Source organism: Rhinolophus ferrumequinum, chromosome 13 (assembly GCF_004115265.2).
Source record: "Rhinolophus ferrumequinum isolate MPI-CBG mRhiFer1 chromosome 13, mRhiFer1_v1.p, whole genome shotgun sequence".
Lineage (NCBI taxonomy): Eukaryota > Metazoa > Chordata > Mammalia > Chiroptera > Rhinolophidae > Rhinolophus > Rhinolophus ferrumequinum.
In genome coordinates this window covers 33,190,763-33,217,421 of record NC_046296.1, presented here as the reverse complement: position 1 = coordinate 33,217,421, position 26,659 = coordinate 33,190,763, and the positions used below count along the sequence as shown (strand labels likewise).

Sequence of the window (26,659 nt, the reverse complement as noted above, 5' to 3'; positions counted from 1 at the left end):
ACAATGAGGTCTAAAACCAACCTCTGCTCTCCTACATTTCTTCTCCAAGGTAAACGTAAACACGTCCTCACTAATACTGACTCTGGGTTATAAAACATACGCACATATGTAGTCCGATACATAGCAGAATTCAACTCAGTCAGGATTTTTCTTTTCCCATTATCCAGGGAAATACATGAGTTACCATGACAGATGACAAAGACATTTGGCTCTGGTAGTGGAAATTGGGAAGCAATGGTGAAATGAGGTAAGAAATTCCGGGGCCAGAGGGTGGACGCCAGTCATCAACTGCTTTTCCCAGGAGCTTGCTCTTTTGGATAAGTGCTACTCGAACAAGCCCCAACCCTCTGCCAGAGCCTACCGTCCCTGGTCCCCTCGGTCTGGTTCTAACCCCAGCTCAGGCTGGAGCAGACGCACACACCGTGGGGACTCTCCTTTGTAGGGCCTGAATGTTCCCTTGCTTGCTGAGGGGCCAGGGAAGGAGGATTTGTCAGACATCGTGAACAGAAAGCGTCAAGCTTTCTCCTGCAAAGACTAGGCAGCCCAGGAGCAGCGAATCATGATTTGCACTGTGTTTAATGGTTTATGGGAAAACAAGTTTCTCTCCTGCCTGCTGGCACTTTTGGAGCCAGCTCCGGCAGCGGTGGACAGCACAGAGGTGACGTCTTGCCGGCTTTGGAAGGCGGGTGTTGCGGGGACTAGAGCATCAGAGCCGAGGACTACGCCGGAGGCTCTAACCCGCTCCTCGCTGATCCCCAAGGACGAGGTGGGCCCTGATCAATACCCCTTCCGGCCAGAGAGCGGGAAGGCCAAGTTCAAACGCAGGGTGTCCAGCCTGGGGGAGGTCTGGGAAGGACGCCGACAGATCCGGCCAGCCGCCCCCGCCCGCTCGCCGGCTCCTGGCGCAGCCGCGCCAGCTATCCCTGGAGCCAACCCCCGTTACTGTGCCTGCGCGCCGGGGCCGCCCCCACCTCGTTCTCCGAGGCTCTGCTCCCCAGGCCACTGTCACTTAGCAACGCGCGAGTCACAGTTGCGGCTCTCCGCGCGCGCCCTTCCAGGCTGGGCTTAGCCCCTGAAGTTCCTGCGCGGCTCTTCGCTGCCTCGTGCCAGGTACTAGGAGCCCATGGAGGGAAAGGAGGATAAGCAGCAGTAAGTGCTGGCGTTTGGTTTTCTATTTCCCCTCCCAAAAAGTATTTTCCTCCTTGGGGGAAGGTTAAATGAGACCCAAGCGGGTGGGTGCTTAGCCATCAGGGCTTTTCCTCTTCCGATCCTCTTCCTCCACGCTCATTTCTGGTAGTTGAACGTTTACAGCAATACTTTTAAAAACGCACTGTTTACTGGACACCTACTGTGTGTCAGGCATTTTACATGTATTGCCTGACCTAAAATTCTTAAAGTCATCTTGAATCATCCATTCCTTCTCACACCTACATCTGTAGCAAATTCTGTAGGTTTTAGCCTTAAAATATATCCAGAATGCTCCACGATTCACCACTTTATCATTCCTACCCTGGTCCAACTACCAGAGTCTCTTACCTGGATGCTGGAATAGTCTTTACTACTCTCCTTCTCCTTCAACAGTCTCCTCAACACTGCTTTCCGAGTGCTCTTTTTACAAGTTAGATCACCAGCCATTGCAGAGTAAAAGCTAAGGCTCCAACAAGGGTTTATGGGACCTACACAATGCACCCTTTTCCCCTTACTTGGCTTGATCTACCACTTGCCTTCTGACTCAGCTCTGCTCCAGCACACATGCCTCCTTGCTGTCATCTGCCGTGATTCTCAAAGTGTGGTCCCCAGACCAGCATACACCTGGGAATTTATTAGAAATGCAATTCTTGCGAGCTCCTCACCACAGAACATACCGAATCAGAAACTCTGAAAGCAGGACACAATAATCTGGTTTTTAACAAGGCTTCCAGGTGAGTCTGAGTACCCTAAACTTTGAGAATTATTAATCGAGCTGTTACAGCTTGTTATGATGTGGAGCCAGGAGTATGTTTCCAAAACCTGCATTTTGTCACTACAACCAGTGGTTCTCAAACTTGAACATATAGAAGAATCACCTGGAGAGCTGGTGAAAACACTTCCCTGGGAACCTGCCCCCGAGATTATGATTTAGTAGGTTGGGTTGGGCTTGTGAATTTATATGTCTAACAAGCTGACAACTGATGCCAGTGCTGCTCCTCCTGGGACCACACTTTGAGAGACACCATTCTAAGGACAGGTACACTTCTGCTGAAGAGCTTCGGCAAGTACAGCTCACTCTGCGGCAGTGCTCTCTCCCTCAGATACCCACTTAGCTCGCTTCCCTCTGTCCTGTCTTTTTCAATTGCCACGTTTATGATAAAGCCTCCACCCTCCCTAAAAATGGAAACTACCTCCCATCTGCATGCATTCCTTTTTCCCATTCCCTTCTTTTGTGTTGTCCTCAGTAGCGTAGGACAATACAGGCATACCTCACTTCATTGTGCTCCACAGAAAATGCATTTCTTACATATTGAAGACAAGACCCTCCACCAGCCAAAAGATTGCACTTGCTTATTGCAATACTTGCTTTACTGTGGTGGTCTGGGACCGAACCCGTGATACCTCCAAAGTATGCCTGTATATGTTGTACTCATTATTTTATTTCTCATCTGCTTCACCCCACTACAATGTAAGGTCTGTGAGGGCAGATATATATATATTTTTTGTCACACCTGTATCTTCAGTGCCTCAAAGAGCACCAGGCACATAACTCAATAAATATTTGTTGAAGGAATGAATTATCAATGTTATTTGCACATCTCTCACAATTGGTATTATTGTCCTTATCCTGCAAATGAGCAGACCAAGGCTCATATAGTAAATGGTAGAGCTGGGATTCCAACCCAGGTCTGATTTACTTTGATTCCATTAGTGGTTTTCACTGTGTCTTCCTTCTAGTAAGAGGTTACTGCAGAATCATATATTTCACATTTATAGATCAATCTATAGCCAATCACACCACAAGTATTTAATTGGATGAATGCTTAAATATGCAAGCAAATAGCCACAGTCCTTTCCTCAAAGGACTTGATTCCAGAACAAGTGTATTGTTGGGTTACAACTATGAGAAGCTGATGGGAAAAAACTGATGTCCGACGTCTACGATAAATCAATCACGATCTTTAAATAAATATTTATATCTCCGGAAAGGTAATAGAAAAAGTCTTAGAAGTTGTTTACACTTTACCAGTAAGCAGTTTTCCCAAATCCTTTACAAGAGAAATTTTGGGGGAATGCCGGGAACTAGAACCCGTCCATAGGTACTGAATATTGTTTGTGCGTGTGTTGGAGTAAGGGTTGGGAGTGTACAACTAAAACAAAGCCAGAGTAAAACAATTCCGGCAGATTCATTAGAAATGTGTAAATATTATAATGGCTCCAACATAAATATATAACAGTCTGGATGGTGGGTACAAAATGATGATGAAACACAATCTTCGCCTTCATAGAACTTACTCATTAGTAAAGGGTACTTGTGGTGCTTACCCAAAACAAGTAAACAGAAAACTAGGTACATAAATTATAAATTCTGGTAAGTGTTATAAAAGAAATGAACCAAGTACTATAATGATGATATGGGGTATGAGGGGGAAATCTAGGAAAAGCTTCTGAGAGGACTTTTAAGCTGAGGCCTAAATGATAATGAGCCAGCAGTGCAGGGAGTTGGGAAGAGCCGGTCCAGGCAGAGGGAAGGCAGTACCTGAGAGGAAAAGAGACCTGTGTGTTCCAGGTCTCAACTCAGGAACTCAAAGAAGGTGCACTGGCTGGAGAAGTGAGGGGAGAGAGCCTTGAGTGCAACTGAAGAGATGAGCTGGAGCAGGGTCACACAGGACCTCAGAGCTGAGATAAGGACGCAGTATGTTATTGTAAATGCAATGGAAAGCCATTGGAGGGTTTTAACTGGGAAATGATGGGATAAAGGAGATGGACCTGGCTTTGGTTTGAAGTCAGGTAGGGGTTATATTTTAAGAGCCATATTTTAAAGTACTAACAGAATTATTCACTTTCTCTATAAATTTGGACACATTTGCTCACCTTCCATAGATCAGGACTTTGATTTTAAAAGTTTCGATGTAGAAGTATTCAAATTCATATATTGCATTCTTCCATTTTTCAAGTACATGACATGTAAAATACTACCTTTTGTAATGTCTGTTACTCCTTATTTAAAAGGAGAAAAATTCTATAAACTCTTTCTAAACATTTCTTTAACATTTTTTTTAAAAAAATGCAATAACTTTCATTTTTGTACCAGGGTAGTTATTAGAAGCAAAAAGGGGTAAAAAATTGAATTACTTGTTCTGATGCCTGCACAGTGGTCTTTTCTTGAAAAGATAAATAGTAGTGGTCATTTGGTAGCTTTTGTAAGTTTGCCAGGTGAGCTTTTAAAATTGAATAGTTGTTCCTATCCAGATGGCTGAATTTACCAGGTAACTAACTTTTAAAGATGAGCTAAGATTAGCATGTAACTTAGCCACATGAATAAATACTGCAAACATGATTTGTAAGCATGATCAAATCACTATTCTTTACTTCAAGCAAATAAGAGTCCATACACTGCACTGGTATACTATAATGAATAATCATTATTAACACAAATCCCTTTATGTCTTACATGATTTAGAGTGAGGAGATACCCTCCCAAATATTAATAGCACAAGCTCCTTATAACTATTAATAAAGCCTAAATTTTGTCTTGACTGATACTTGAAATATATTTAAATCTTATCTTAATATAATTGTGACTCAGTACTAAAATGCTCATTGGGATAAATGATTTACTATTTAATTCTGTTTTTCAGACAGCATAAAATAGAAGATGCTGGTATAGTATATGTAACTGAAAAAAAAGAAGAACTCAAAGCTGAAAAAGAACATGGAAAAAGTATACAACATTCAAAACCATTTGTCAGGAGAGGACGTGTACATTATGCTAAATTCATTAACACAAACGCAAGAACATGCAATGAACCAGTTCCCTACATAGATCCCCAAAAGGGGCCAGAAAAGCAGGTTGGACAGATGTTTATTATATACAAATACAGATTTAGATACAGAAGCTGTATTGCAGTATAACTTAGTCACAGCCTACTTAAAGGATGTGACATATCTTGGACTAATACTTTTTATAATCCAGTAATTAAAAGCAGTGACCTGGAACTATTCTTACACATAACTTTCGCATACAAACCATATATATGTGTGTGTGTATATATGTGTGTGTGTGTGTGTGTGTGTGTGTGTGTGTGTGTGTGTGTGTGTGTATATATATATATATATATATATATATATTCCAAATAACCATTTTTCTAGATTGGGTCAGATTATAGGTACTAAGTAATGCTTGGAGGTTACTAAATAATTGTATTTGTGAGTAATTCTAAAATAAAATTACCCATGATACTCGGTAATTCAAATACTATAAAATAACAGCTACCATTTACTGAAAGTGTATGAAGTGTTAGAAATGAGCTAAGTGTTTTATATAAGTTATGTCCTTGAATCTGCACAATGTCTAGGAGATAGTATTGGAAATATTTTACAGATGATAACATACTCCAAAAAGTAAATTAACATATCTGCGATTACATAGTAAGCAAATATCATAGTCTCTGACCCAACACTGTTGAGTTAGCCAAACCACACTTTTATTCACTATCATACTAAATATATTCCATATCTTCTTTTTCATTAAAGTCAGGTTTGTTGAGGTATAATTAATTCTGTTAGTTTCCTATTGCTGCTGTTACAAATTCCCACAAACTTAAACACTGGCTTAACGCAACATAAATTTATTCTCTTACAGTTCTGGAGCTCAGAAATCTCAAGTCAGTCTCACTGGCTATTGGCAGGGCTGGTTCCTTCTTGAGGCTCTAAGGGAGAATCTGTTTGCACCTTCTAGAGGCTGCCTGCAGTCTTTGGCTCAGAGCCCCATCCTGTTCAAAGCCAGCAGCGTAGCATCTTCAAGTCTCTGACTCTCCTGCCTCCCTCTTCTAAGGACCATTGTGATACACTGGACCCACACAGATACTCTGAGATAATCTCCCCTTCTCAATTTCCTTAACTCAATCACAGCTGCAAAATCCCGTTTTAATTTAACATTTAAATGGAGATTGCTTTTAGTGAGTTCTCTTTACATGGATAACATCATGTTCTTGTCATAAAACCGGTAGTAAGTACACCATGGCACTGTGTGTAGATATGAGATCTTGGGGCAGGCATTCCTAGAATCAAATATGCTTTAACATCATGTAGTAAACCCTTACAAGGGCAGTTTTAAGGCTATTTTATTTTATAAACAAACAATGATTTCAGATTTAAAAGAAATTGATAGGCCAGGCCTACACTGGGGAAGTAAGTCCGGTACAGAAATCCAGGTTAGTGAAGTTCTGATGTCTTACAAAAGTTAATTAATGACTCTCCAAGCTCTGGTTTGGGATGAATTTAAACCAGACTGTTAACTGAACCCATCCTTAGAGACACTAAGGAAAGAAGCTGGTTCGAGAATAGAAATAAGAAATGTAAAAATTTTGAAATTTAATCCAACTAATGTTTTCTTACTACCAGTTTGTAGGTGTCATAAAAAAAATAAATGAACAAAAGCTGCTATCAGCAAGACAGGGTGACAGGTTAGTAGTAAGATCTTTGTTTTATTAGTGCTAAAAGCTAAATGAGCCAGAGACCTTTAGAGATGGTGAAAGAAAATTTGAAATGAAGAGGAAGGTAAGAGAGGTCGACAGTGCATATGAATGAGGAGTTACAAAGAAAGACTGAAGATGCATCACAGGGTTAAAAGCATGTTTGATTTGAGTATGGAGTGAAGAGAATGTTCATATTTAAAAAACAAAAATAATAACAACAAAAAAAAACCCTAAATGTACTCATTTCCAAGTACCAGAGGGGAAATAAAGTATTCATTTCACATACTTATAAACTTTGTTCTTTTATTTAAGATGGCAGTTTTCTTTTTCAAAGTTAGCTTGGTTAAAAAAAAATTAACTTGTTTATAGTAATGCTGGCTCTAAAATAAGAGTAAAGAAAGTAAAGTTGCCTAAATATTTACATTGATGTATTTGCTGTCTTATGTATTTTGCTAAGATAATATCTTTAGAACGCAAAGTTGATTTTATTTACAAGATTTTAAAATGGAATAATCAGTTATACTTTTCTAGCTAAGGACATAAAATTGCAGGTGCTAGAAAAAGTTAAAAGGTACTTTAGCTCAGTCACTTCCAATGAAAACTAGTTTGGTTGTCTTGTATTTTTAAATATTGGTATTTTAAAAGAGATTATATAGTTTCCAAAGTGTATTTTTCAGAGCACTAGTCCTTATCTATGTGCTCAACAAAATAAAGTTCCAAAGTCAAACAATGTATTTTTATATACCCTTTTCAGAGCTTCACAGTTCACATTAGTATATGAGGGTTCTGAGAAATCCTGTGATAAGTTTGTTTGACTTTGCTTATCTCAATACTTTCCCAATTTATTTAACAATGGAAACCTCTTTTATTTAACACCTATTAATATGCTGCAGAACTAGTGTTCCACAGAACACAATTTAGGAATAACTGTTATTGGGGGCATTATGAATTGCTTAAAATGAGGTATTTTTCAGCACTCCTTCTGGTATCCACAGCAAACTAGAGATGAACTTAGATACAGTGTAACTAGTGTTTCTGATAGCACTTAAATTTTTTAAAGCCACTGAGCTCTACTAGTAATATGTGATTGCCTATGTGTAAGGTGCTGTCAAAAGTCCCTGTTTCCCTCGGAATCCCTAAAGTGTGGTTTTATGCTCCATACATCACCACCACCTCCACCAGCCATCTTGGCCAGGCCGCTGTGGCGCTCGTCTTCCCACCTCAGGCTTCTCCTAACTGTTTTCTCCAAGATGCCCCACTTGCTTCTACTACTTCTCCTGGGAGGATTCTCCCTGAACTTCCCAAAGAATGGAAAATAATGTTTACTTACACATTTCTAAAAGCTAAGGAATAAATACAAGTATAACGAAGACTGCTTCACAGTGGTTTCCAAATATGGCTAAGGGGTTAATAGAGCAATGGCTGTTAGTCCTTCCAGGGTCAGGAGTTAATGGGAGTCCCGTCATCAGGAATCTCCAGGCATTTCCTTACCATGGAGACCCAGTGACGGTCATCCTGAGGCAGGAAAGGAGACGGGCCTTGGGCTGGCAGGGAGGACTTCCTTCTCTCTTTGGATCCAAAGTTTTGAACTGGGAACAACTATCTTCTTTAAGCAAAACTCCCTGTAAGATGTAGTCTAACCCCCAACGCCTAGACAAAACAATCACACTAGAGGACTTTTCCCAGTTTAACCTATTTCATCACAAAAAACTCCATGTCAAACCCTGACAATCCAATGTAAGTGATGGTAGACAGAGCAGTAAATTTTGAATCTTTCCCTTTAGTGTGAGGTGAAGGGGAAAAAAAACAAGCCTCCACCCATATTTTTAATCTTATAACCTCTAATGAGCAAATGCCTGGACCAACAAGGCAAGCACATGCACAGGGCACACACACACTGTCACAGGAACAAACCAGACTTTTCAGGCAGAGGCCAGACTATCTAGAAACAGGAAAGGTAAAAACAACATTTTTTGAGCTGTAGGATTTCATTCTGCTGAAAATTCATCCAATTTACAACACTAATCAGACCACTTTCACCAGTTACGGGGTCTTAAAGTCATCGATCACACTTTAGGAAAAATTGGTCATTATTTCCTTTATATTTGTGAAACTAAAGAGACCATTTAGTAAAATTTTAAATTCAAAAGAAGTCTTCTTGAAATGTGACCTGGTATCTCTGCATTACACGCCTGCTTAAGAAAAAATCAGAGTCAGCCAGTCATGTCCTAATGGTCCACTTATCCCAGAGTCAGCGTTCCAGTAACTGGGTGTTGGCAAAATAAGGTTCTGATCAACAAAAGAAGATGATATAAAGTACACTCCTTAAGACTTTAATCATAGGAGATCTTTCTCAGGGTACTTCCTTTGCACCCTCTGTTTTTCACTTTTGAAATGATTTAAATAAGTTTGTGCTCATCTGGCTGTGCTTTCCACAGCAGATTTGATACAGCAATATGGCACAGAAATTAGAGGCATGCACAGATGGGTGGGGGTTTGAATTCTGCCTGCTAGTAATACACCTTGGGAAGTCACTTAATCTCCCAGCAGTTTTCTCATCTGTAAAGTGGGTGTACCTACCTCGTAGAAGTGTGTGAGAATGAAAGAAAGTATTTATGCTAAACCTCGGGCATAAGAAACACTATCATAATCGTAGAGTAGAGGGGAGCTGCAAGAACCAGGCATGCTGACAACAGTAAGACGTGACTATTTTCAGCCAAATAGTGAGAAGACACCATCTGTTTCGTAATCTGTTCTCTAATTCCTGGGATCTATATCAAGGAGTTTTATTTTTTGTAATTCACCTTTTAAGCCCATTCTGGAAAATGAGGCCATTGGTTTCTCCTATTCTCCAAAATTCCCTAATCCCTAAATTTCTTTGATCTCTGCAAACTTATGTATTATCCCTGATTACCATTTGTCATTGTCCTAAAAGCTGGCATTCAACTAAAGCTGTAAAGTGAGGTCTAAGTCTCCCTTCAGTTGTTCAGTTTAGTTCCCTCTTTGGCCCATGTTCATCCCATCTTTTTCCATTTGAAGACAATTTCCTGTAGTGAGGAATCTGAAGTTGAATAGCTCTGACTTCTAGCTCTGAGCAGTGTACTCTTCTCCAAATTCTTAGCCTTTCCGTGGTTTCTTGCTACAACAGATTTTTTCCCCAGAAAACCTTATTTTTGCTGCATTTGTCATACTCATCAATTTCTTCTAAGCTTCTTGACAATCTCCTACAAATTGACTGCATAAACTTCTTTCTTTTGAACTTGATATTGTGTACCTCTCTTATACATGCCTGTTGTTTTAGAAACTAAGTTCATTTGAGAGTTGACGCCCTGTGCAGCCACAGCGGTTTCTTTAGATGCCTCTTATTTTTTATATCTATGTAGCTTCAACTGCATTGTCAGAATTTTACTTGTTAGTATCTCATATTCATCCCCCTTGAATCATATTTTTGAAGTCCTCGATTCTGGAACCATAGTTGATTTTTTTTAAAAGGCTTATCTCCTTCCTTAAAGCCCAAAGTAGGTGTTTGATTACACCCAACGTTTCATTCTCTAATAACATCCAAGAACTCCTAGGTGTCACAGTTGCCTTCCCCCAAGGTTCTCTTACTTCTACCTAATCAACTAGGTTCCCAAAAAAAAAAAAAAATAGTGAGAATTAAGTCAAGTAACAATCCCCCTCACTGCTTTCTCAGCTTCTAAGAGACCAAATTATCACTTGTTCTAATAAGGACTCTATCAGTTCTCCCCTTCCTTCGGACTTATGTCAGGTTTTATTATCAATAGTTCACTAACATTAGAGATATTTCCGCTTAGAACAATGTTTTTCAAACTGAGTCATTAGCGAGTTATAAATCATTGTGGGTTGCAACCAGAATTGTGACATAAAATTGAAAAGAAATAAAATAGAATAGAAAACTAGACAACTGCATTGCATGTAAAAATAACTATTGTCTAGTGAAACTATTTTAGTTTTATGTATGTGTGCTCTTACATGTCATAAAATGTATTTCATGGTGTCGGTAATGGACTAAAAGCTTTTAAAACCATCACCTTAGATGAAAATAAATGATTTGATTTGTCATAATGAAAACTACAGGACATAATTTTTAGATTAAATCAATGTTTATATATACACATAGGTGTACATATATAATAAAATTGTAGTATAAAACAGAAATATAACCATTTTGTTGATTTATCACTATTCCATCTGTTGATAGAAGGTAGTTTAAGAATTTAGCAGCTGTATTTTAGCTAAAACTATATGATATTTCATTTTAGGTGTATTTTAAATGATACAGTCTTTGTGAAAATATACTTATTCCTAGATTTCAGAACTGTTTTAGTACTAGAATATCCAGTAACTTGCTGAATCAAATTACTGAACATTCAAAAATATCAAGCAGCACATGGAAATATCCTACAGGGTCCAATTTTGTGTTTCCAATTTTTTTCCATAAAGGGTGGCTGGTGGTCACATGGTAAAGGACTGGAACATCCCTTCCAACCACCTTATGACACTAAGAGCACCCAGAGGAGTGACTTTCAAAAACCAACATGCCCATTGATTTTGCCAGTCAAACACAGCAAGTTGCAAAAGCCTTCCTGTGGAATAGGTAATGTTAGCAATGGTAAAACTTCTTCTCCGTTATCTCAGCTTACTCCTAGCAAAATAAGATGTATTACATGTGCTGGTACCGCCTGAGAAAATTTCTTCTCTATGGGAGTTGAAAATATTCGTACAGTAAGTATAGCCTTTGACAAGTTTGTTCTTTATGACTTCCGGGTGGACGGCTTATCTCCAAACACATTTAACCATAGCATAAGAAAAACTGTACTGATCGTTAGTCATACCAGCCTCCAAGTCAGCAACTTAGTAGCATTCTGCTCTTTATTGCTACCAGATTTTAAAAATTGTAGCTATTAAAATAGCAGGCAACACTATATTACAGTTTTTCTCAAAGTGCAATCTGAGGGGCACTTGTGTTTTGATGTTTATAAATGCTCAAAAATAAAAATGGGAAGTGGTCAAATAAGTTTTGCAAATATATAAATATTCATATGTATTTATTACAGAACTCTTATATACAGAACTATGTCTATTACAGAACTCTTAAAACCCTTACGCTAAGCATAGTGAATTTCCAAAAATAAAGAACGCTATGTTTTCCCACTTATAGACCACTTTTTTAAGATCATCTCATATGCGTGGTATCCCACAAAACATAATTTAGGAAATACTGTTACATAGACTACTAAAATATTTTCAGATCTAAAATTTGTTTTACCTGACAATGCCATTGTAATAAACTAAGTTTTTCACACGTATTCAAGTTGTATCTGTTTCTTAACCCATGTCCTAGTCATTTCAACTGCTGGATTAGGATTTATTAATAGTAAGTCTTAAAGAAGTGCAGGTTTAAATCAAAACAAAAAGGCAGTTATTGAGTACCCATTGGTCTTCACCACATACAAAAGTTCCTAAGCTAAACTTCAAATTTTCTAAATACAATGGTAGATAACAACGGATTACTTTTAGTGGTCAAAAATCCCTCACTTAATTTTAGCCTTACGGCCTCTGTGATCTGGCCAGTCTAGAAAAGGATAGAAAAGACAACTAGATTGAAGGTCAGGACATTAGAAAATTGTCATATTCAGTATGATTTTCACTACTCAAGATGATAGTTAATGGAGAGCACTGTTACATGATCTATAGCAACGGTATCTTGTCTAGAAAGGTAATAGTGTTTCTTCTTCTAATTCAGAATGATAGACTACGTACAAACATCTAAATCCCTGGGCTCCCAAGACCCTATTTAATGATAGCAAAGTAATCGAGCCATGAAGGTGAAGAGAATGGAATGAAGAAATTTCTGGAATGTGGAAAGAAATGGAAGCTTATTGATGGATAAAAGAGAGCAAAGAAGCAATAGTCTAGAAGATATAGGAGACGCAGGCTCAGTCTCTGGGTACAGCAGAAGGAAAATGGGGTGGGGAGGACCACAGGGTTACTTGAAAGTCTGTCTCTTAAATAACTGCTGCAGTCAGAAGCACTCTACACTATCCCATTAAGACTACTAGTGTCTGTGTCTTAGCTAGATGTCAACTACCACGGTTAATTTAGTAATTCAAGCTGGTCTCCTCCTATCCTATTCTTAATTTATGAATGGATAACCATAGATTAGAATCATGCCAAGTTATATTTTTTAAAGGTTTAGAGGATAAAAAAAATATCACAGAGCATAAAACAAAAAACAAACAAACGAAAAAAACCCTAGGAAATATGAGAGAATAAAAGCAAAATGGAGAATCAGTATGGGAAGTCCCATTTCTCTGGAGCTCCAGAAAAGAAAAGAGTAAAATTGAAGGCGAGATAATCATGAACACGTAACAGTTATTGAGAACATAATATTTGCCGTGACTTTATGGAAATTTCTAAGTATTTACTCATTCAATTCTCACACCAACCCTATAGAATATCATAGTATAGTGATATTATTAATACTTGCATTTTTCAGATAAGAAAACAAGCACAGAGTTTAAATAACTTGCCCAAAGCTACACAGCAAATAACTGGTATTGAACTCAGTCTGACTCCAGTACCTGTAATAATAACCAGGACTCTACACAGCCTCTAGAATAATAAGAACGTTTCCCAATATAAAAGAGAGGCATTAAAAGTGTCTACTGAGTTTTTTGAATCATGAAGGGAAAAAAGATACACACCTATACGTCATTATGAAATTGCAAAATAACAATTATAAAGAGAAGATCCTAAAAGTTTCTATAAAGAGAAAGAAAAGTAAGTCACCACCTAAGGAATACAAACCAATATGGAATCCAGCAGCAGTGACACAAGAGCACAATGCAGCTGATGTCTTAAAAGTTCCCAAGGAAAGTAATATTTTAACCTAGAAAAGAGGGTTTATTTGACATGGACACTAGAATCTTTTTTTTTTTTTTCCAAGTGGCACTAGGCATTGGACCCACTGAGAAAGAAATGCAGTCCTAGCACAATATTTGGCCCGTAAGTGAACAAAATTCATGTTAATTATATTGTAAATACTATTTATCAGGTTTCAAGTTTTAGCATCAACCTATAGACAAAATATCAAAAATGTAAATATGGTTACAGAACAGAATTATGTAATCAGCCTTAACAAGAAAAGTAATATACAGTTGACAGACGATGGGACATAGAATTGTGCTAATATCATCATTTAACATATGAGTACTCAAGAGATACTACCCAAAGTAGATGAAACAAGGAATAGAAGATTAAAGTTGAAGTCAAAGGAACTAATATGAGAACAAATTTGTCTTTCTAGCCCTAGACTCTTCCTGAGCTTCAAGACTACATATCCACCCACCTACTTAACATCTTTTCTTGACTAGCGAATCTCCTTTCAAACGTAGCATGGCTAGAATTGAACATTTCATTTCTAACACCTACACCTTTCCCATCTCAATAAATGCCACTCCTATTCCCCCAGATGCTCAAGATTTGATCACCTACAAGTCATTCTAAAACTTCCTACCCTCTGCATCCAATCCGTCAGCAAATCTTGACACCTCTAGCTTCAAAATATATCTGAAATCATCTTACCAATGTAGTTCGTGCAGCCATTACTCTCCTGCTTCCTTCCTTTCTCCTCCATAATTTGTTTTCCACACCATGATCAGAAGGATCTTGTAAAAGCAAAAATGACACCCTTCTCCTCCTCTAAGTCCTCCAGTTACTTCTCATTGTTTGTTATAATACAGTGCATACCAGCATGCTTGGTACATAGTAGATAGCAAATGGTAGCTATTTCTATTATTAATTATCATATCGTACTAAGTTAGGTGTCAAGTTGGAATCTAGCTTTGGAACCCTGGCATTGAGATCTCCCTTTCTCCTTCCATTTGCCTCCCCTCCCTCTTCTTCCTCCTTCTTCCTTCTCCTCCTCCTTCTCCCTTTCCTTCTCTCTCTCTGTTGTTCTACTCGTATTTCTCACTGCCAAGATCATTACTGTACCTCATATCCATTACAATGCCCAGACTCAACAAATATTGCTTAGTTTAATGATAAATACATATTATCCAACAGATTATAATCATAATGTAATTTAAACTAACATACACACTACAATATAAGCCTGCGATTTATTCATATTTTAGATGATATTTGGATTCTAGATGAAAATAATTTAAAAAGAAAACACTTTACTGTTTAAAAAGATGTATATAAACTAGTCTGTATATGCAGATTATATTATATGCATGTAGACATAGAAAACGTGGACATAAACGTGTATTAATACCAATTAAAAGTCAACTCACAGTCATTCTGTTCCCTCAGCCCACTTAATTACGTCCAGTCTTTGGCATTTCAGCAATGTCATCTTGGGCTGACAATGAAAGTGCCCTTTATGTCATGTACTACCACACAATTTCCTGGCTGCCATCCACAGTCAGTTCATCAAATAGCTGTGCTCCGTCATATCTGAGTCCTTGTAAGAATAAGTATTCACTTTTGGTTTTATAGAACAAAACTTTATAAATTGGAAAGGCGGATCTAATTTGTGAGAGAGGTATTTCATATTTAAATGAAACTTTGGCTGTTTATCATGTACTTGATATTTTGACAGTTTTGAATTTCAAATTCAGATAGAGTGGTAAAAATGATTTTCTAAATTAGGTTTTAGTTTGTGTTGCTTTTTTTGCACCAAGGTGTAACATAACGATGAATTCTTATTACAGTTAGGTTCAAGTTTCTGTTTTTTACTGTATTTTGAAAATCTGTACTATTATTTTTACATTAATAATTTTTTTATATAAAACCAAAATAAATGCTATTTTGAAGAATGGGGTTTCTAATAGAAAAATATCATTCATGAATCTTTTTAAAGTAGACACACACAAAAAAAAAAGTTAAGAAAATTTCTCAAAGTAAAAGCTGTTAAGTTCTCACCAATGTAAGTTTTGTATTTGAATAAATCTTGGCTTTTTTGATAAAATATAGATGGCTAGATACCAACTTGTTTGGTGTATTCTTGTTCAGAAAATTTCTATTTCAATTAGATCAAGTTTCTAAGAAACACAGAGTGGATTTCAAACATTCTTCACAGACTTGGCCTTTTTTTTTGTAAGCCTCATCTAACAAGGCTTCTTTTAAGTAATTTATTTGGATCCAATTTGAATTCTTCAGTGGAATAAACACTAAGAACTTGAATACCATGTTTCCCCGAAAATAAGACCTAACCAGAAAATAAGCCCTAGCATGATTTTTCAGGATGACATCCCCTGAACATAAGCCCTAATGCGTCTTTTGGAGCTGACCTTAATATAAAACCTGGTCTTATTTCCGGGGGATACACAGTATCTTCTCTGATGTTTTCCCAGGTAGGTGTTCTTCACTACTGTGGGCTTCTTTGAAAATCTCACATATTTGCATAAGTGAACATGGCAGTTATGTCTAATTCTAATAGGTATAATGTCTGGATAAGGAATTTCTGTAATGGCTCAGATTACCTTTCTTCTCCCTTTATTAGTTTCCATAAAGAAATTTTCAAAAAAAATTTTATTGGGGAACAGTGTGTTTCTCCAGGACCCATCAGCTCCAAGTCATTGTCCTTCACTCTAGTTGTGGAGGGCACAGCTCAGCTCCAAGTTCAGTTGCCATTTTCAATCTTTAGTTTCAGGGGGCACAGCCCACTATCCCATGCGGAAATTGAACGGGCAACCTTGTTGTTGAGAGCTCCTGCTCTAACCAACTGAGCCATGAGGCTGCCCCTCTGGAAGCTCAGCGGCCGCTCGTTGTCTTCAATCTAGTTGTGGAGGGTGCAGATCACTGGCCCATGTGGGAATCAAACCGGCAACCTTGTCATTCAGAGCTCACGGTCTAACCAACTGAGCCACTCGGCCGCCCCAAGAAATTTTTTTCAGTTGTTATTTTTGAAATTTTGAGAGGTTCTGGATCACTATATAAAACTGATTCATTTAAATGATTTAATTGACTTCCTTTTGAAGTATTTCTGTTTGTTATCTGTATAACAAGGCACTCCAAAATTTAGCTGCTTAAAACAACAATCATTTTCTTTGCTCATGATTCTGCAATGTGAACTGGGACCAGCTGGGTAGTTCTTTGGCTGGTCTTGATAGTGGGTGCTCATGTGGCTACATTTAGTTGACAGGTTGTCTGAGGACTGGACTCAGCTAGGATGCTGGAATGATTGGACCTCTCCATCTGTAGTTTCTTCATGTTTTCTTCAGCTGGGTAGCTGGACTTCTTACATGGCACCTCAGGCTCCCAAGAATGAAAAAGCAGAAACTGCAAGGCTCTCTTAAGGCTTATGCCTGGAACTAGCATGGTGTTACTTCTGCCACATCCTATTGGTGAAACCTAATCACAAGGCCAGTTCACGTTCACAAGTAGGGGACAGTTCAAGGATGTGAATACTGGGATGCCTGACTGATTGGGGACACCAATGTCACAGATTGCTACAATGTCCTTAAATAGTTCTTTCCCTAAGAGTTTAGGAATGGCGAACTCTTCACCTTTCTTTTCTGAAAATGTCTTTAAAGTGCCCTCACTTTTAATGAATGAAATCAATGATGTCCTATCCCTTTTAGGTTTCATGTTACAAATATTTCCTCCCATTCTACTGTTTCTCTGTTTACTTTGCCTGTGTGCTGTTATTTGAACAGGAATTCTAAATTTTGATGTAATCCAGTTTATCAAATTTTCACGTATAGGTTGTGCATTAAGTGTTTATGATGAGTTTTCCTACTTTTAGGTCATAGAAATGTTCTCCTATATTTTCTTCTCTTGATTTTATAATTTTACCTTCCATAATTGTGTCTTTAATCTTAAAGTCCACCTTTATGTGCGGTGTTAAATAGGGAATCTATTCCATTTTTCTCCACGGAGTGAAGTTTTCTAGATACCATCTACTAAACAATGTACACTGTTGTTGTTGACCTGTGGGGCCTCCTTCATTGGATGCTAGCGTTCCCCATATAAATGGGACTGTCTCTGAGCTCTGTTAATGTTCCTTCAGTTAATTTTCAGTTCTAGGTCAGTACTAAACTATTTTAATCATATTGATTTTTAGTTTGTCTTGATATCTGATAGGGAAATTCCCATTCTTTGTTCTTCCTTTTCAGAGTTGACCTCTGTACTTATGGACCTTTATTTTTCCATTTAACCATTGCAATTTATGACATTCCTCAAAATATCCAGCTAGAATACTGATTGGATTGTCTTGACATTATATACTGTGTTTCCCGGAAAATAAGACCTAGCTGGACAATCATCTCTAGTGCATCTTTTGGAGCAAAAATTAATATAAGACCCAGTCTTATTTTACTAAAAGACCGGATCTTACATAATATAAGACTTGGTCTTATATTAATTTTTACTCCAAAAGATGCATTAAAGCTGATTGTCCGGCTAGGTCTTATTTTCGGGGAAACAGGGTATTTAGGAAAAATTGTCACCTTTGTGGTAACATACTATCTCATTCTATCTAAGAGTATGGAAATTCTATTCTTTTCTACTACTTTTTGTTTAAGAGACTTTAAAATTTTTCTCTATAGAGACATTGTGAATTCTTTGTTAATTTCTAGAAACTTTATACTGTATAGGTTTTGTTCCTACACAGAATGTATCTTAGTTTTCACTTTGTGTTCTAGTAGGTTATGTTTATTATAGTGAAATGCTTCTGATTTTTATACACTTATCTGCTTACCTTGCCAAACCCTTATACTCATAATTTATTAATTCTAATGTTTTCTCTTTTCAGGTAATTATATCACCTAGAAATAATTACAGATTTTCTTTTCCTTTTCAATCATCATACTACTTTTTTCTTTTTTAAAAATAATATTCACCAGGATCTTCATTAATATGTTAAATGGTAGTTTTAATTCTAAGTTGTTATGGGTGTAGGTGTAATACTTATTTTTCTGTTCTTTAGTCTTTGTCTTTTTAAGGAAACAAAAAATTTTGTTATTTTCTTCTATATACATCAGGCACCCTCCTTGATCTGTTTCTAATCTTATCTGAGTTCTTCGTTGAGGAATTTTTCAAAGTAAGTCTGTTTTGTGGGGTAATATTCTGAGGCCTTGTTTGCCTCCCAATAATTTTTATTTTGGCTTCAGAGTTAAATGACAGTTTAGTTGGATATAAAAATTCTAAGCCTAAAGTTCTTTTCCCTTTAATATTTAAAAAGTATTAAATCAGTTATCACTGCATCCAATGTTATTGTGAAATTTGGTATAAATCTGCTACTTACTCCTTTATAAATAATCTAACTCTCCAATTTGAAAGCATTGAGAATTTGTCCTTTGTCTCAGATGACCTTAAATTCCTGTATAAATGTCTTAGATGTGAGTTTTCCCTTGTCTACTTGCAGAGTTGGGAGGAGAGTGAGGCAAGTAGCAGGCCTAAGGTGCAAAATTTAAGGAGGCACTCGCTCCCATGCAAATGCCTCCTTAAATTATGAATCCCTTGGGTTTCACTTGACTCACTAACTCCTGGCCCTACTACCTGTGTGGTAATCTATGAGCCTTTTCAATCTGAGGTCTTTGAACTTAACTTTAATTCTTGGATATTTATCATAACTATTTCTTGAAATATTTCCTTTAAGAAATTTAAGGAAAGAAAATGAGGGTCAGACTGGAATGCCTCAGGCCCCACAAAACCAGTTTTGACCATCTCCATTTGTTGTCACTGTTCTAGACCAGTCCTCTAGTCAAGCCTCCACTCCTTTTCCCTTTAGCTCTGAAAAGAGACATCACTGAGAGAAGGTAATCTGTTGATATTTTTAATTCCCCAGCATTGACAGTTGCTGGAGGAATGGTGGAGGAAGAAATGCCCAAGGGGGCAGCATGCACCCATTTTTATCATCTCCTTACCTTAGGGGGATTTCTGTGTTGTTCTGATATTTACTAAGTTGACAACAGATGGTTAGACAATTGCTGCCAGTTTCTGTGGCCATGAGACAAGCAATGATCTTTCCAAGACAATGTGGGGGAAAGCAAGAGCAGATTTCAAAAGCTCTCCCCAATCTATTCTCTACTGGCTGCATCTGACCCCCTTACTCTCCAGCCCAACCTACCATCAACCCTACATACCAGTTAACTAAAGCGTGTGGGTTGTGTACAAGTTTTTTATAGTTCATCAGATTCATGCTCCTCCCTTCCATGGCTTGCCCTTTAGTCAGGATACAAAAGAGTTGTACCCTTGTTTAACTTTGAAAACCCTCTCTAATTTGACCCCAGCATCTTAGAGACTTTGTGTTTAATCCTCACAATTCCGAAAGCAAATTATTAATATCTCTATTTTTAGAGAGGAAGGAATTGAATCTCAGCGAAGTTAAGTGATTTTGTCCAAAGTCACACAGCTAGGAAATGTGGTAGACCTGGAATTTGTAAACGTTTCTATCTTATCCCAAAGCCCATACTTTGAATACTTCATTAACCCCTCTTGATTAATGCCTAAGTTTAGAGCTGCTTCATTTTATTCAAAGAACTATCAAAATACAGAGGGTGCCAAAAAATGTATACACATTTTAAGTAAGAAAAAAACTGTATTAAAATTGTAATATTCAACGTATATTGATAACAAAAAATGAACACAAGTCATGTGTACACATTTTTTTTGGCACCCCCGGTATGTTACTGAAAACACTAATGTTCTATGAGCTGAATCATGGCATTCACCCCAAAACTGGTAGTCTTTTCCCAATTAGTGGAAAAAGATGTAAGTTATAGTTAGAATTTTCTCAACGTGGTAAGTGCCCACAAATTTTTATTAAGTCTTTGGCACCTGCTGTTCTTTTGTGTGCTAATGAATCCTAAAAGAAAGATAATGAGTAAGTAGAAAATGAATTTTGACTATCTGATCTCAGTTAGAAATCAAGAAAATTTTTATCAATTATCATTTTTTACCTGCTAAATGGGAAAAGATTGCCAATTTAATATGTAAGTATTTGCATTCTCATCATTCTTGCTAGTACCGTTTATATCAATGTCTGAATATTGAATTGAATTCATGAATGCTTAATAAATGTGAATTTACTAAAATATTTTTTCTTCTTTTATCTCTTCCCTAATTTTAAAGGCATTATTTAAAAAACTAAGTTTTATATTTTAATAGTTAATGCATGCATACAGTACAAAATTCAAATGGTACAATAGGATATACAGGGAAAATGAATCCACTTCTGTCCTCCAGTCAACTAATTCTCTCCCCCCATAACAACCATTGTTACCAGTTTCCTGTTATCATTTCATAGATATGGTAGGTGTATATAATGTTTTATGTACATATTTTTTATAAAAGGGAGAAATTTTTTATTTCTGGTGCAACAGAATTTTATGTCACTAAACTGGGAGTTAATTGGACTCCTTACATAACATTGCATACTGAAAGTAAAAATAGTTTTAAAATTATTAAAAATATTAAACATAGACCAGAGGGACCAATATAACAAACCTCTATATGCCCATCACCCAGATTGAAAGATTATTTAAAAATGATTTTTAGAGGGTTTAATACTCTTGCACATTTTTAGAATGTCTGTCAATCGGAAATGAAAAGAACCATGTTTTCAGCTACAACTGCAGCAACCCAAGAGCTTTCCAGTTCATTCTAATAGTGCTAGCTGGGAGAAACTTATGCATGAACTTCTTATAGCCTCTCTAATAGTAAAAATAAGTTGACAAATAAATTGTACTTATGCTTTTTCTAAAACTTTGGTTGGTATCTGTGCAAGAAGTATATTTAACAGATTTTTACAGTCATTATTGCATTAATACTAGTTTTTAAAATTACTAGTAATTCCATGTATGGGACTAATTTGATTGTTTTCATTTGGTTCCTTTTGTGGAGAAACAATGATGAATCCATTATGTTTATTATTCATATGTAAGTTACCTTGCATATGTATAAGAACTTAGTTTCATTAACATTTTTGATAAAGCATGAATATTATGAATATTGATATTTCCATATACAAATTTAATTTTTGTCCTAACTTCACAAATCTTTTTTTTTCTTAGTTCCACTTGCCTCTCCTGATGCATCAGGAGAACTTCAAAAGAATTTTATAGAACGCATCTCTTTTATACATCAATATGATGCCAGGAAAACTCCCAATTTGCCCATCAAGGGAAAGGTAAGACGGTATTTAGAATCAATTATTTAATATTTTAGGATGGAATAGATTTATGCTAGAACTTTATGCCTTTCCAAGTCATAATCTTCTTTTTCAAGGTCTATTTCAACAAGCTAACATAGTTATTAGGAGGATAAAATCTCAACCACATGTCATAGTTAAAACTAAGGAATGATGTCATAATTTTGGATGAAGTCTTGGAATTGGGTTTAAATTATTAAAATTACACACTTAAGGTAATAACAAAGCAGTCTGATACACTTTTTGATATACTTATATGTGTGTCGCAAGGGGATGCATATGAAGTTTATAAAGCCAAACAAAAATGTAATAGTCAATTGCTTGATTTTTTCCAACTATAAATGTTTGTTTTTATATTTAACTATAACTGAGTCTTTTGTTGGAGCTAATAGACATTTGGGATGCAATCATAAATCCTCAGGTTTATGAACTGTAGTTTCTATTGTATCTATAGGAACCTACAGAGCAAGAAATGAAATTTGATATGAATAGTCATGCAATCCAAAGGATAGACAAGTTGAGAATGGGAGATAATGAGATGCTGCTTGTCTGACTTTCTGCTTTTCCCTACCTGTTCATTTTCTGGTGCACCCTGTTTTATAATTGGTTTAAAACGGTTCACCAATCAAAATTAGGTTGCTGTCTTGAGTTTTGGACTAAAGTGACAGCAAATGAAGGGGCAGAGAAACAAGTGCTGCATCACCAGGACTTGATCTAACACATGAGTTCAGTTCCCAGTTCTGGCAACTTCTGTTCCCTGGTTAACATCAACTTTGTTTTCCTTTCCAGCGACATGGAGTTTTTGTGCAGACAGAGATAAAACCAGGGAGTAGGCCCATAGTTCCTCAGGGAGCAGAGGTATTACTGAATGCTCCAGGGTCATGCTCATCAGAACAGTCCAAAAAAACAGAGAAAGGAAACTCAGCGGAAAGCCAAATGATCTCACCCAGTCCCTGCCAACAAAATTCCCAAGAGCCGTTAGAAACTAAAACTCACTTATCAGAAACAGACGTCAGAGAGGCAGCCAAGGCATGCCCCAGAAGTCCTGAGAGAAGAAAGAAGATTGCAGCCATCTTTCAAACAACTGCAGTAAAAGCTCTGCTCACCAGGCAAGACCCTGTAAATCCACCAACAAAAAGTCAGGATAAATTATCTTCTTCAACTGAAAACATAATCCTTGGAGTGTAGAGAAATTTCAGAGTCATCGTATAGTCCCTCATATAGGCTTTTTCTCTTATCAATAATCTCAGAACATACAATTTACATAAATGGGAAAATTGGTAACCACTCATAAAATATACCAAAATCTTATCAGTGGTCTCTAATGAGCAATGGATTATGAAACATATTCCTATGTCATATTACTTATAAATGACTTTGTTTTGCACAAAATTGAATGTAATTAACAAATATTATTAAACTTTTGGAGGACAGGCCCTATAAGACAGTCCTTAGTTATGGCTCTGGAATCAAATAAACCTGGGTTGCAATTTTGGCCCTGCCATGTATGATTTGTGTGACTTTGGGTAAATTACTTAACCTCTCAAGACTTCAGTGCTCTCATCTGTACAACTAAGATAATAGCGACTTCATAAGTTTATTCAGCATGAGGTTATGCATATTGATCCATCAGTGATCAATGTAATCATTTCGTCACTCTTGCTATAATTAAAATTTCAATTTAAGGATAATGTTCTTCAGCTAACTTAAAATTTCCTCCTTATTCTGAAACTTTGAATCCCTCTATATAAAACTAAGAGTGTGAAAATCTAAAAATGTTTCTCCCATTATAAGATACACACACACGCACATAGACGCTTAATTCGAAGATATATGGGTACTTAGAATATCTAAATAATTGTGTTCTATTTTACTTAGATCATTTCTAGCACTAACTCAACCTTTGCTTTTTGGATGGGTTTGGTGTGGTTAATTCTACCAGCTGTTCTATTTGACATATTCGGTGTGCCAGAAGGCCTATTAGAAGCTATGTCATGTTGCACACAAGTGGAAGTAGGTGGAGTATCCTTCTGAGGCCAAAAGAGTATTTACATGCCCAACAAATTTGCAGGAAAATATGCCAGTTGCACACTATTGTCTGTAATACTGATAAAACTACAGGTATATGTCTTTATCCCTTTCTCCTCTACTAAACACATTTTAACAGGCTGCAAATAAATGAATACTATTATTACATAGTTGTATACTGGGGACTTCCAGTTCTTACAACATGGAAGATTAAGGCTAATAGTGAACCCCTTACATTACAAATACCTTGAAATGCTGAATAACATGGAATAACAAACATAAACATAGCCAAGCTCACCAAACAGAGAAACTGTCATGTTCCAAAACAGGGAACTTACTTGTGTATCGATATATATCTTGAAGATCTTTCCTTGTCTACACATGTAGACTACCTCATTGTTTTAATTGCTGCATAGTCTTCCATAGTATAGGTATACTCTAGAATTGGAGCAATAAGAATGCAAGCTTTGGTACGTTTGTGGGAAGTGGGTAGTGGATTTGGAGAGAGGTCTTAAAGGCTGGGGACTTGAATTTTAATCCACATTGGAACAGCAATGGAACCTTATGGCATCCAAAGTAGAAAGCTGGAATTGAAACCTGGGTAAAGCTAGAACCCTCTAATAGCTGGCCTGTCAGTACAAGACAGACTAAAGAACTCCACGCATACCACAAGGCAGACAGAAGAAAGTCTGCCTCTGCCTAGAACTATAGTTAGTGAAAAAAAAAATGTTTGTTAGAAAGTAAAAGCTCAAGGTTGTGCCACGTTCCAGTCTGGAATATGAATTTATATGCAGGACATCTCATAGGACACAAAATTAACATAAAAATTAATCCTGCTGGTGCTAACACCTTGAGGTACCTGACAAAAGCAAATGCAAAACTCCCCTGGAGAGAGATTTCCACAATCCACAGAAACAGCAGTCCCTAATTAAGATAAGGTTATGAACAAAAATTACAAATCACACACAAAGAAGAAAGTCAAACTGAGCAAGAGTTTGCAATACAAAGGAGAATGATTCAAACCACAAAACTGGAGATAACAGAATTCCCTAATTTGTCAAATTGGTAAAAGCCCCAAGGCCCATTCCACTTCTCTATATGCATTGACTCTAAGCTTGTAGTTCTCAGACCTACCTCCACAGCAGTCATCTCTACGTGTACGTGAGCTTTTGTTTCATTTACTTTTGTTCCTCTATACATTTGTTCTCTGGTAATCTGGTAATATCTTTCAGAATTAACGAAAAATGTATTTATTCTGATAGGAAGTTTCCCTGTTTTCCAATGCTATTAAAGTGTATTTTATTATCTTTATCTACATATATTTTTATGAGATTTAGTGGGCAACAAGCAGGACATTTGCGTATCTGTCTGCCAGGTTAAGTCAATAACTAATTTTCTGTAAGTAAATTATTTGCAAAGTTATTGTTTTAACCATTAGTAAATAGCACATTCTCTGCAATAGACCTCACAGCTGACTGACAAACATCATTGAAAATTGACACAGTCCTTCTGATTTAGAGAATATGTTTAAGTGAGCGTTAGACGGTCTGGGGCCAAATAGCCCAGTTAGTAGGCTAAGTTGGTGGTTCTCAATGTCTTCAAATATGAGAACATCTTTTCTGCATTAAAAAAATATTTATGGTCACTCACAAAATACTAATAGAACTTTCAGTATCCACTGTTTGCAGAAACACATAGCAACAAAATGCAATGATGATTTCAAGGTTTAATTCTCTGTTTTTTAATTGCTAAGGGTGTGTGTCTCCACAGTGACTTTCATAGTCTACTAAAGTTATAAGGGCCTGTTAGTACAGACAGTTCTCTTAAATTTCACAAAAATATGTTAATGTTTCCAAGTAATTCCCTTATTAGGTATTTTAATAGAATAGCCTTTACCAGAATACAGGATTTTTTTTTCAGCTTACCAAACAAAGAACATGATCATTCATATAATTAAATTTTTTAACGCTACCTTAATGAATGTGCTAATGGTTTTTGACACTTAACATGGCGATTAATAATACAATAAATTTATATAATGTGTTTTAAGTTTTAAAGCATTTTCAAATTCATTATCTCATTTGATCCTTACAATAACCCTATGAAACAGAGCAAATAATAATATTCCAATTTTACAGCTAATAAGAGGCTTAGAGAACTTAAGTGATTTCCCCAAGTTTGCAGTTAGCAAGCAATAAAGCCAGGACCAGAACCTTAGTTTCTCAATGCCGTCCATTAATTTCCAAATGTCAACCCACAGGGCAATGCTGGCTCACTACAAATGAACAAGGCCGTATAAGAAATACCAAAGCAAATAATTTTAACACTTTTATCGAGAGATTGTCACTTCACTGCTTTTTGGGATTTAAAATGCTCATGTTAGACTTATCACTGTGATGGACTAAGTTGATGTGGAAAGCACCCATCATTCCTAGCACTGATAAATGTTTGATAAAATATAACAAAAACATTTGAAATCTATAACAAAGCTCTAAAACAAGAAACTGAAATCCTCAGGTGCCAGAAATAAAGAGAACATTAAAGTAGTGGGCAAGAGGTAAGGCTAAATAGGCAACTGGAGAAATGGAATCAGAACTTGAACTTAGGGGCAGGGATTTTAATACCTGAGCTGAAATGGGAGTTGAGGCCCCAATTTCAGTGGAGTTGGAGCTGAGCATATAGCCAAGATACTAGAAGAGCTTTGCTGCTGTGAAAAGGATTCCAGAATATCTCCTCCCATTAGCCTGAGAATTAGGGAAGAAAGCAGAGGTCT

The 26,659-nt window shown here is 36.8% G+C and overlaps 1 protein-coding gene across 1 annotated transcript; it reads left to right on the top strand.

Moving 5' to 3' along the window:
• The first annotated feature begins 1,018 nt into the window (after positions 1-1,018).
• C13H2orf73 (chromosome 13 C2orf73 homolog) lies at positions 1,019-25,422 on the top strand. The gene is made up of 5 exons (XM_033124309.1): positions 1,019-1,149; positions 4,833-5,043; positions 11,136-11,289; positions 21,722-21,837; positions 22,648-25,422. Exons 1-5 carry the CDS (start codon positions 1,124-1,126, stop codon positions 23,044-23,046), a joined length of 906 nt encoding a protein of 301 aa, XP_032980200.1. The 5' UTR covers positions 1,019-1,123; the 3' UTR covers positions 23,047-25,422.
• Positions 25,423-26,659: the final 1,237 nt, after the last annotated feature.